This window comes from Melanerpes formicivorus, unplaced genomic scaffold (genome assembly GCF_026170545.1).
Source record: "Melanerpes formicivorus ecotype bairdi unplaced genomic scaffold, bMelFor1.0.p_v2 SCAF_14, whole genome shotgun sequence".
Taxonomy (NCBI): Eukaryota; Metazoa; Chordata; class Aves; order Piciformes; family Picidae; genus Melanerpes; species Melanerpes formicivorus.
The window spans coordinates 19050962-19062637 of NW_027142366.1; the positions used below are offsets into that span (position 1 = coordinate 19050962).

The window sequence follows — 11676 nt, forward strand, 5'->3', positions numbered from 1 at the left end:
CGCTGGGCGCGTGCGCGGTCTCGCGCGGAGGTGGGAGGGGGAAGGGGAAGGGGAAGGAGGAGCCAGCGGCAGAGGGGGGGCGGAGCCAGGGCGGAGCCGGGACCGGGACCGGGACCGCGCCGGGAGCCTCAGCACCGCAGCTCTGCCTCTGGGAAACGCCTCCAGGCAGGAGCAGTCACTGCCCCTCACCCCGGGCAGCCTGGGCCTGAGAAGGCTTTCAGTGGGGAGGTTCCTTATGACCAACCTGCACCTCCCCTGGCACCGCTTCAGCTCATTGCCTCTTGTCCTGTCCCTTGCTCCTGGGAGCAGAGCCCAAGCCCCAGCTGGCTGCAGCCTCCTCTGCAGAGAGCAAGGAGGTCTCCCTCAGCCTCCTCTTCTCCAGGCTCAACACCCCCAGCTCCCTCAGCTGCTCCTCCCCAGCCCTCTTCCCCAGACCCTTCCCCAGCTCTCTTGCCCTTCTCTGGCCCTGCTCCAGCTCCTCAAGGTCCTTCCTGCAGTGAGGAGCCCAGAGCTGAGCCCAGCACTCAAGCTGTGGCCTCCCCAGTGCCCAGCCCAGAGGCACAATCCCTGCCCTGCTCCTGCTGCCACCCCACTGCTGCTCCAGGCCAGGCTGCTGCTGCCCTTCTTGCCCCCCTGGGCACCCCCTGGCTCCTCTCCAGCTGCTGGCACCCAGCACCCCCAGGGCCTTCTCTGCTGGGCACTTTGCAGCCACTCTGCCCCCAGCCTGGAGCCTTCCTGGGCTGGTTGTGACCCAAGGGCAGGACCCAGCCCTTGGCCCTGTTGAACCTCATCCCCTTGGCCTCAGCCATGGCTGCAGCCTGGCCAGGGCCCCCTGCACAGCCTCCTGCCCTGCAGCAGATCAGCTCTGGCACCCAATGGGATCACTGATGGTGCTTCAGTTCCCTCACCCAGATCATTGGTAAAGACACTGAGGAGAACTGGCCCAGCCCTGAGCCCTGGGGATCACCACCAACTGCAGTTAACTCTCTTCTCCTCCACTCTTTGGACTCAACCTTCAGCCAGTTTTTTATCCAGGCAACCATCCACCCCCCCAGCCCTGAGCAGCCAGCTGCTGCAGGAGGCTGCTGTGGGAGGCAGGGGTGGCAGGCAGGGACAGGTGAAGACTGCATCCACCTCACATACCAAAAGCCACCCAGGCAGTGCCTGGGGAAACCAAGCAGCAGGAGAGAGGCTGGCACTGCAGAGTTTATTCACAGCCCCAGCAAAGGGAGGCATTCTGGGAAGAAAGGGAATCTCTCCTCTCCCTGGGGCTGTGAACAGCCACCTGGAGAAGGGCCTGCAGGCAGGAGCAGCCTGGGCAGCTGGGGGAACCCAAGGTCTCCCTCCATCCCCAGCACCCATTGCTGTGTCACTGGGGGTAGGTCCCTGCTCAGCCACACCACACTCAGGGCCAGCCTGCAGCAGGGAGCCAGGGCAAGCTTCCTGTGTCCCCAGAGAGCTGCAGCTGTTCCCCAGCAGCTGTCACTGCCAGCAGCTCTCACTGGGGATCCAGAGGGAGGACTCGGGAATGGTTGAGCATTTTGCTCTACCTGCCCTGGCAGACCTTGGTGCCCAGGTCCAGTGGTGCCCCTGGCCCATGGCAGGAAGCCACATCCCTGCCTGGCAAGGCTGCCCAGGCAGTTCAGGCACCACCTGAGTCTGATGGCCCAAGGCAAGCTCACAGCAGGTTCAAGGTGGCAGCAAAGGGGGGGTCCCAGAAACACCCCCAGCAGAGCAGCTCCACCAGCAGCCAAGAAGCATCTCAGGGTCTCCCAGAGCTGTGCCCTGGGCTGGGGAGCCCTCCCCAGCCTGCCCTGTGCACCAGAGAGGATTGAAGAGCCCTCCCCAGTCCTTCCTGAGCCCCAGAGCTAGAAGCCCTTCCCAGCTCCCCCTTCTGCTGCTGTGCTTGGCCCAGGGCTGCTGCTTCCCACCCCTGGGCTCCTCACAGCACGGGAGGGACTGTGCTATGGTGGCCAAGAGCCCTGCAGCCCCCCTGGAGCCCTGCAGAGAGCCAGAGCAGGCCTGGAGAAGCTGCTTCCCTGCAGGTCACAGCACCTGGTGAACCTCCCTCCCATGGCCTCCTCCAGCTGGAGCTGGGGAGCCTGGGGCAGCCCTGACAGGCAGAGCTCCCAGCAAGAGGCAGAGCAGAGAGTCCTCCCCTTCAGGCCTTAGAAGGGACTCTTAGCCCAGGAGGACCTTTCCCTTTTGTCCCACAGCAGCTTGGTGCTTTTAAAAGCTTTGCTGAAGACCTTCCAGATGCACAGAGAAATTTTATCCACCACACAGTCATGGGATGGGTCAGGAGGGACCTTGGCTCATCCAGCTCCAGCCCCTGCCATGGGCAGGGACCCCTCCCACCAGCACAGGCTGCTCAGGGCCTCATCCAGCCTGGTCCTGAACACCTCCAGGCAGGAGGCAGCCACAGCCTCCCTGGGCAGCCTGGGCCAGAGTCTCCCCAGCCTCACTGCCAAGGATTTCTTCCTCCTCTCCACTCTCAGTCTCCTCTCTCCCAGCTCAAAGCCATTGGCCCTGGGCCTGGCACTCCCAGCGCTTGGCCCAAGTCCCTCCCCAGCTCTCCTGGAGCCCTCCAGGCACTGGGAGGCTGCTCTGAGGTCTGCCTGGAGCCTTCTCCAAGTTCAGCAGCCCCCACTCTCTCAGCTTGTGCCCATAGCAGAGGTCCTGCAGCCTCTGATCATCTCTGTGGCCTCCTCTGGAGCCTCTCCAGCAGCTCCAGGTCCTTCCTGTGCTGGGGGCCCAGAGCTGGAGGCAGTGCTGCAGGTGGGGGCAGGACAGAGCAGAGGCAGAATCCCCTCAGACCTCCATGCAGTGAGCAGAGCATCCCCCAGCAGCAGGGAGCAGAGCATCCCCCAGCAGCAGGGAGCTCATCTGCTGCTGTCCCAGGCAGGGCTGAGCAGACACAGGAGGAGGCACAGAGCCTCCCACAGATCCCCCTGAGCCACCTGGGGTTTCAGGTGCTGCAGCAGAGAGGGACAGCAGAGAGCAGGCAGCAGAGCAGGGGGAAGCAGCTGCTATTGCAGGGAGCTGAGCTGCAGGGCTGCAGCACACAGCAGCTGCCCCAGGCAGAGCAGGAGCCACACAGAGCTGCCCCTGCAGCAGGCCCCGGCCCAGGCAGCCAGGATGCAGTGGGTGGGAAGTCCTGGTGCCCAGGGGGGAAGGGAGCTCCCTGCAGGCTGCTCCTCAGGCATAGATCCAGTGCTCAGCTGTGTCCTGCCAGCAGGTCAGCTCCTCCGGGTGGAACCAGAGAGAGATCTCCTGCTGGGCACTCTCCACCGAGTCGCTGCCGTGGATGACGTTCCTGCAGGGGGAGGGGAGCAGAGGATCAGCTGGCAGCCAGCAGGGAGAGGAGGCAGAGGGAAGCTGCAGCCTGGAGAGGGCTCCTCAGCCGAGTCAGTTACAGCAGTGTGCAGCTGTCTGGGTTGGAAAAGGCTTTGGAGAGCTTTGAGCCCAACTTCAGCACACCCAGAGGAGGCCACAGAGATGCTCAGAGGCTGCAGAACCTCCCCTGTGGGGCCAGGCTGGGAGAGCTGGGGCTGTGCAGCCTGCAGAAGAGAAGGCTCCAGGCAGACCTCAGAGCAGCCTCCCAGCACCTGAAGGGCTCCAGGAGAGCTGGGGAGGGACTTGGGCCAAGGGCTGGGAGTGCCAGGCCCAGGGCCAATGGCTTTGAGCTGGGAGAGAGGAGACTTGAGAGTGGAGAGGAGGAAGAAATCCTTTGCAGTGAGGCTGGGGAGACTCTGGCCCAGGCTGCCCAGGGAGGCTGTGGCTGCCTCCTGCCTGGAGGTGTTCAGGACCAGGCTGGATGAGGCCCTGAGCAGGCTGTGCTGGTGGGAGGGGTCCCTGCCCATGGCAGGGGGTGGGTTAGATGAGCTCTGAGGTCCCTTGCAGCCCAGGCCATGACTCTATGATCAGCCCAGCAGTGCCAGGGCACCATGGATCCATATCCTGCAGCTGCAGAGGTTTGAAACCCCTCCAGGCATGGGCACTCCACCACCACTCTGGGCCAGGCTTTAGCAACCCTCTCAGGGAAGAAATTGTTCCTCATGTCCAACCCAAACCTCCCTTGGTGCAGCTTGAGGCCACCTCCTCTTCTCCCAGGGAAGAAGTGACAGGACAAGAGCCCAGCCCCCTCCTGGCTTCCAGGAGCTGCAGTGAGGCAGGAGGTCTCCCTTCAGCCTCCTCTCCCCCAGGCTACACAAAGACTCCTCAGCTGCTGCTCACCAGCCCTGCTCTCCAGAGCCTTCACAGCTCCACTGCCCTCCTCTGCACCTGCTCCAGCCCCACTTGAGTCAATGGAGCCAGCTCCATCCTATAATACTCTTTCCCATCACAGAGCCCTCCCCCTTCCAGCTCAGGGGCTGCTCCTGGGCACCCCCAGCCTGGCTCAGGGGCTGCCAGTTCCCCTCCTTCCTCTTCTGCTGCTGCCATTGGCCGTGGGTCTGTGATGTGCTTTGGGTCCACAGCAGGAATCTGAGTTTTGCCTCCAGCTTTCTCCAGCCAGGGGAGGTCCTGCAGAGCAGGTTGGGCATCAGACAGCACAGACCAGGAGGGGCTCAGCAAGGGTCCACCCAAGGTTGGCTTCTTCAGCAGTGAAGAGCCCCAGCCCAGGCAGAGCTCCCACCTGGCCTCCATCCCAGAGCTGCCCGAGGGAGCTGCAGCAGCTCTCCAGGTGCCCTGCTCCACCAGGCAAGCACTGGGAGGGCTTCTCCCTCCCTCTTCACCCCCTGGCCAGTCCTGGCTCTCCAGGGGCAAGGGCAAGCAAACCCCAGCTGCTCTCAAGAGAAAGCTTCAGAGGGCAGGAAAGACAAAGCCAGGTTCCTCCTGCTGGCAAAACCAACCCCAGGGGGCAGAGGGCAGCTCGTCCTGCCAGGGCTGCCAGAGGGGCAGCTCTGCCCTGGGGATGCAGGCTGCTGTGGCTCAGGCAGGCCTGGCACAGGAGTCCCTGGACAAGCAAGGGAAGGGAAAGGCAAAGGCCTCACTTGCTGACTTCCAGGCAGAGGTCCCCCCGGATGGTGCCAGGCCTGGCCTCCGCCGGGTCGGTCTCCCCGATCATGGTGCGAACCGTCTTGACCACATCCAGCCCCTGCCAGACCTGCAGGGCAGCAAAGCAAGGGTCAGCTCCCACCAGGGCCCCAGGAGGGCATCTTCCCTTCTCCCCACTCCCAGCCTGATGGCCCTGGCCCTCCCTCAGGAGCCTTCGGGAGGCGAGGCCGGGAGCAGTGGGAGCGGTGAGCCGCAGGAACCATCGCTGCAGCTCGGCACAGCCTCGGGAGGGGCTCTGAGAAGAGAGGTCACCTGCTCTCCATCACACCACAGCCACACACCGGCAGGGCTGCTCCAGGGGGCTCCAAACCCCCCTCCCCCCTCCCCACCAGCAGAGGTTGGAATGGGGGAAGACAAAGGCTCGAAATTGCCTTCCCCTCCCACTGGGGGCACAGGCCCAAGGCTGCATCCTTCCCACCAGGAGCTGAAGCCCCTCACATGCCTTCACCTGTGGGGTTTGGAGCTGGGCTGGGCTGGGCTCTTCGTGCCCAGGATGCATTGGCACTGGACACACTGTCTAGGGAGAGTGACCAGAAAGCAGCCTGGGCTCAGGTTTGGCCTCACTCTGCATTCGTGGTGGAATCAGAAAGATCAGCCCTGGGCCCTGGCTTCTCCCTGGCCCTGCCTGCCCTGGGGTCCTGCTGCCTGCCTGCTGCTGGAGTCCTGCTCCCTGCCTGCTGCTGGAGGCACCCTGCCTGCTGCTGGGGTCCTGCTCCCTGCCTGCTGCTGGAGGCACCCTGCCTGCCCTGGGGTCCTGCTCCCTGCCTGCTGCTGGAGGCACCCTGCCTGCCCTGGGGTCCTGCTCCCTGCCTGCTGCTGGAGGCACCCTGCCTGCCCTGGGGTCCTGCTCCCTGCCTGCTGCTGGAGGCACCCTGCCTGCCCTGGGGTCCTGCTCCCTGCCTGCTGCTGGAGGCACCCTGCCTGCCCTGGGGTCCTGCTCCCTGCCTGCTGCTGGAGGCACCCTGCCTGCCCTGGGGTCCTGCTCCCTGCCTGCTGCTGGAGGCACCCTGCCTGCCTGCCCTGGGGTCCTGCTCCCTGCCAGCTGCTGGAGGCACCCTGCCTGCCCTGGGGTCCTGCTCCCTGCCTGCCCTGGGGTCCTGCTCCCTGCCAGCTGCTGGAGGCACCCTGCCTGCCCTGGGGTCCTGCTCCCTGCCTGCTGCTGGGGTCCTGCTCCCTGCCTGCTGCTGGGGGCACCCTGCCTGCCCTGGGGTCCTGCTCCCTGCCTGCTGCTGGAGGCACCCTGCCTGCTGCTGGGGTCCTGTTCCCTGCCTGCTGCTGGAGGCACCCTGCCTGCCCTGGGGTCCTGCTCCCTGCCTGCCCTGGGGTCCTGTTCCCTGCCTGCTGCTGGAGGCACCCTGCCTGCCCTGGGGTCCTGCTCCCTGCCTGCTGCTGGAGGCACCCTGCCTGCCCTGGGGTCCTGCTCCCTGCCTGCCCTGGGGTCCTGCTCCCTGCCTGCTGCTGGGGGCACCCTGCCTGCCACCACACTGCAGCTGTTGGCTGGCACAGGCTGGCAGTGAGGCTTCCCTGGCACTGCTCAGACAGTGCTGCTGCAGGAGTTCTGCCTGGGGGCAGCTCTGCCCAGGGACACTTGGGGCCCGAGGGGGGGCAGCTCTGCCCAGGGACACTTGGGGCCCGAGGGGGGGGCAGCTCTGCCCAGGGACACTTGGGGGCCCCGGGGGAGGGCAGCTCTGCCCAGGGACACTTGGGGGCCCCGGGGGAGGGCAGCTCTGCCCAGGGACACTTGGGGGCCCCGGGGGGGGGCAGCTCTGCCCAGGGACACTTGGGGGCCCCGGGGGGGGGGCAGCTCTGCCCAGGGACACTTGGGGGCCCCGGGCGGGGGGCAGCTCTGCCCAGGGACACTTGGGGGCCCCGGGGGGGGGGGCAGCTCTGCCCAGGGACACTTGGGGGCCCCGGGGGGGGGGGCAGCTCTGCCCAGGGACACTTGGGGGCCCCGGGGGGGGCAGCTCCCTTTTCCTTCGGGTTTGTGCCACTCCATCCACACCTTGGCTCATAACCCTGTGTCCTGGTTTGAGGCCACGCAGATCGTCTCTCACCCCTGAGAGGGGCAGGAGGATGCCACTCCTCACACCACTGGATTGCAGGAGGGATGGAAAGCAGTCAGTGTTGTACAGGAGCTACAAAGCAGTGACCAAAGAATGCCCTGCAGCACGCCCCAAAGCCTCCCAGCACTCCCCTTCTCCCCACCTGAGGGGGTACCCAAACCCCCCAGGGCTCTTTCTTCCCTCCCCCCACTGCTAGGCTGCTCTCAGCTGGCCAGGTCTGAGACTGCCTCCCCCCTTCTCCTCCTGGCATTAGGCCTGGCCAGGCCTAGGAGGCCTTGAGACACTCCCCCAGCATTACCTGACAGGGAGCATCTCCCACGGGAGCAGAGAGGGAAGGAAGAGGCAGAGAAGGACTTTGCAGAGGGATTTATAGGGCACAGGATATTATGGGTATGAAACAGGCTGTTTCCTGTGTCCACCTCCTGGGCTGCACACTCAGGCTACTGGAGGTGTGACTGATGTGGCAGGAACAGGAGGCAGCTCAGCCTAAACTGCCACAACCTGCAGTTGTGCAGCCTGCCACCACAGAGGGACCTGGGGACCATCTCCCAGGCCCTGCTCCAGCCCCCTGAGTACAACCTGCCCTCTCAGCTTCCCCTGGGGGCCTGGCTTCCCTCCATTTATAAGTGGGGTGAAGCTACTTTGTGGCTTCCTGAAGTCCCTGAATTGTACTAAGGTTGCCCAGAAGCATCCTGGTAGAATCACAGCTGAGTAGAACCTGTCAGAGGACACCAAGCTGGGGCAGGAGAGCTCTGCAGAGGGACCTGGACAGGCTGGGCAGATGGGCAGAGCCCAAGGGCAGGAGACTGAACACATCCAAGTGCCAGGGGCTGCACATTGGCCACAACAACCCCAGGCAGAGCTACAGGCTGGGGGCAGAGTGGCTGAGAGCAGCCAGGTAGAAAGGGACCTGGGGGTGCTGGTTGGCAGCAGCTGAACAGGAGCCAGCAGTGTGCCCAGGGGGCCAAGAAGGCCAAGGGCATCCTGGCCTGCAGCAGGAAGAGTGTGGCCAGCAGGAGCAGGGAAGTCCTTGTGCCCTGTGCTCAGCACTGCTCAGGCCACCCCTTGAGTCCTGTGTCCAGCTCTGGGCTCCTCAGCTCAAGAAGGACATTGAGAGACTTGAAGGTGTCCAGAGAAGGGCAACAAAGCTGGGGAGGGGTCTGGGGCACAGCCCTGTGAGGAGAGGCTGAGGGAGCTGGGGTTGCTTAGCCTGGAGAAGAGGAGGCTCAGGGGAGACCTTCTTGCTCTCTGCAACTCCCTGCAGGGAGGTTGGAGCCAGTGGGGGTTGGGCTCTGCTCCCAGGCAGCCAGCAGCAGAACAAGAGGACACAGTCTCAAGCTGTGCCAGGTGAGTTTCAGGCTGGAGGTGAGGAGAAAGTTCTTCCCAGCCAGAGAGATTGGCCACTGGGATGTGCTGCCCAGGGAGGTGGTGGAGTCCCCATCCCTGGAGGTGTTCAGGAGGGGATTGGATGTGGCCCTTGGAGCCATGGGTTAGCTGTCAGGAGGTGTTGGGTGGCATCTGGGACTGGATGACCTCTGAGGTCCTTTCCAGCCTTGCTGACTCTATGAGCTGTGCAGCCACGTTGTGAAGGCAGAGCCCAGCGCTGCCCCGACTCACCATGGCCACCACGGGCCCGGAGCTCATGTACTTGACCAGGCGGCTGTAGAAGGGTCTGTCCCGGAGGGCGCCGTAGTGCTGCTTCAGCAGCTCCTCTGAGGCCTGGGCACAAAGAGCACACAGCTGAGGCTGCTCTGAGCACAGCCCAGCTCGGGGGCCGAGGGGCAGGGCAGGCTGGGGGCTGCGCCTGGAGCTGCTGCAGGGACAGGCAGATGGCTGCGAGCCAGACCTGCCAGCTCCCCACAGCCCTGTGCCAGGGGCAGCCAAGGGCAGGCAGCCTCCCCCCGGCACAGCCAGCCCTCCGCTGGCACCCGGCTGCCAACACCGCCCTCCCACCCGAGCGGGTTTGGTGCCCAGGTGGCCACAGCAGGCTGCAGAAGCCGTGAGGCAGGCGGAACCCCCTCCCCCGCCCCGGCATTCACCGGCAGAGGTAAGGCCAGCAGGACCCCAGGGGACTCGCTCCAGCCCCACGGGCCCCCCACGCCATGGTTCACCTGCAGGAGCTTCAGCCCCACCAGCTGCAGCCCCTTCCTCTCGAAGCGCCGGATGATCTCCCCGACCAGGTGCCGCTGGACCCCGTCCGGTTTGATGGCCACGAAGGTTCGCTCGTTGGCGCCGCTGCAGGCTGCGAGGAGAGGACAGAGTCAGCCCAGGATGGGGGAGACAGACCGCGGCCCCTCAGCCGCGGGGGGCGCGGGGCAGGAGCGTCCTGGCCACGGGGTCCCACGGGGAGTGGGGGGTCCCTCGTGGGGCCAGCAGCCGCGGGGGGTGCCGAGCTCTCAGCCCCGGGGGGTGCCGAGCCTTCAGCCCCGGGGGCACGGCGGCAGCGGAGTCCTGGGCCCTTAGCCGAGGGGACACGGAGGAACCTGACCCCAGGACCCAAGCCGCAGGGATAGAGGGGGTGCGGGGCTCGGCCCCGCAGCTGCAGGGGCACAGGGAGAGCGAGACCCGGCCCTGCGGCCGCGGGGACGCGCAGAGCACGGGAACGCGCAGCGCACCGGGACCCGGCGCCGGCCCTGCGGCCATAGCGGGAGAGGGGAGCGAGGCATAACATGCAGGGGGGGCCCGCACCGCTGTGGAAGAGGCTGGCGAAGACTCCCAGCACCAGGCAGATCATGGCGGCGCCGCTCTTGACAGGTCCCAGAGCACCCCCCCCCCGCTCCCGGCACCGCCCCCTCCCCCGCTCCCGGCACCGCCTCCCCCCCCGCTCCCGGCACCGCCTCCCCGCTCCCGGCACCGCCCCCCCCCCGCTCCGGGCACCGCCTCCCCCCTGCTCCCGGCACCGCCTCCCCCCCCCGCTCCCGGCACCGCCTCCCCCCCGCTCCCGGCACCGCCTCCCCGCTCCCGGCACCGCCCCCTCGCTCCCGGCACCGCCCCCTCGCTCCCGGCACCGCCCCCCCAGCTCCCGGCACCGCCCCCTCCCCGCTCCCGGCACCGCCTCCCCCCCCCCCGCTCCCGGCACCGCCCCCTCGCTCCCGGCACCGCCCCCCCAGCTCCCGGCACCGCCCCCTCCGCTCCCGGCACCGCCCCCCCCGCTCCCGGCACCGCCCTCCCCGCTCCCGGCACCGCCCCCTCCACGCTCCCGGCACCGCCCCCCTCCCCGCTCCCGGCACCGCCTCCCCGCTCCCGGCACCGCCCCCTCCCCGCTCCCGGCACCGCCTCCCTCCCGGCACCGCCTCCCCCCCGCTCCCGGCACCGCCTCCCCCCCGCTCCCGGCACCGCCTCCTCCCCGCTCCCGGCACCGCCCCTCCCCTCTCCCGGCGCCGCCCTCCCCCCCAGCTCCCGGCGCCGCCGCAGGCGGAACCACGTGTCGGGGAGCGGCGGGAGCTCTGGAGCGCAGCGCCGCCGCCCGTCCCATGGCAGGGGGGGTGGGGGATGGAGCTGGCGCTCTGCCGCCGCCAGCTTCGCTGTGCCAGAGTCACGGAGCCGCTGCGGCTGGACAAGCCTTCAAGCCCATCCCGTCCGACCCTTCCGGAGCTCGCTAAGGCCCTCAGCACCACAGCTCTGCCGCCCGAAAGCGCCTCCCGCGCTGGGCATTCAGCCACCCCGCCGGGCGGCCTGGGCCGGGCTTGGAGAAACCTTTTGCTGTAGAAGTTCTCCCTCGTGCCCAAGCTAAACCTCCCCTGGGGCAGCTTGAGACCATTTCCTTGTCCTGTCCCTTGCTCCTAGGGAGCAGAGCCCAAGGCCCAGCTGGCTGCAGCCTCCTCTCAGGGAGCTGCAGAGAGCAATGAGGTTTCCCTCAGCCTCCTCTTCTCCAGGCTCAACACCCCCAGCTCCCTCAGCTGCTCCTCCCCAGCCCTCTTCTCCAGACCCTTCCCCAGCTCTCTTGCCCTCCTCTGGCCCTGCTCCAGCTCCTCAGTGTCCTTACAGCAAAGGGTCCAGAACTGAACTCGGTGCTCGAGCTGTGGCCTCCCCAGTGCTGAGTGCAGAGGCACCATCCCTGCCCAGCTTGGTCACCCCAAGTCCTGCACAGAGCTGCTCTCCAGCCTGGGTCTGTGCTTGGGGTTGCCCTGACACAGGTGCAGGACCTTGCCCTTGGCCTTGCTGAACCTCATGAGGATCATGAGCTGCCCACTCCCCAAGCCTGTCCTGGTCCCAGCTCTGGGTGGGTTGAGCCTGGCCTGGTCCTCTTCACCAGGCAGCAGCCCTGAGGTGTGAGTGTAGAGGCTGTGTGTGAGTGGTGTACCCTGCTTGTAGGTGCAGGCAGGAGCAGGCCAGGCAGCAGAGCCCCAGCTGCCACTGGCTGTGACTCAGGAGGAGATAATGGAGGGAAAACTTCATACAGCCCTTGAGGTTTCACGTTGCCTGTGGCTGTGCTGGGTGGAAAGGGCTGCTGCTGCTGAGCTCCTGTGTGCATGGACACTTTGCCAGGGCAGGTGGTGGCAGGCTTGGCTCAGGTGGCATCTCCACACTCTCCTTCGCCCTGGCTAGCAATGGA

The 11676-nt window shown here is 66.5% G+C and overlaps 1 protein-coding gene across 1 annotated transcript; it reads right to left on the bottom strand.

The window, feature by feature from the left end:
* Positions 1 to 1193: 1193 nt before the first annotated feature.
* Positions 1194 to 9888, bottom strand: NME3 (NME/NM23 nucleoside diphosphate kinase 3). Its single transcript, XM_068147322.1, has 5 exons — positions 9810 to 9888; positions 9233 to 9363; positions 8739 to 8840; positions 4995 to 5107; positions 1194 to 3316 (listed from the first exon to the last, which is right to left on the bottom strand). Exons 1-5 carry the CDS (start codon positions 9853 to 9855, stop codon positions 3199 to 3201), a joined length of 510 nt encoding a protein of 169 aa, XP_068003423.1. The 5' UTR covers positions 9856 to 9888; the 3' UTR covers positions 1194 to 3198.
* Positions 9889 to 11676: the final 1788 nt, after the last annotated feature.

Bases quoted from the DNA above. Each gene is read 5' to 3' on its own strand.
- NME3 (XM_068147322.1), bottom strand. From the start codon at position 9,855: ATGATCTGCCTGGTGCTGGGAGTCTTCGCCAGCCTCTTCCACAGCG. The intron at 9,364-9,809 runs GTGCGGGCCCCC...CTCTCCTCGCAG, and splicing joins CGCCAGCCTCTTCCACAGCG to CCTGCAGCGGCGCCAACGAG. The intron at 5,108-8,738 runs GTGAGTCGGGGC...GCTGCCCTGCAG, and splicing joins CCGGGCCCGTGGTGGCCATG to GTCTGGCAGGGGCTGGATGT.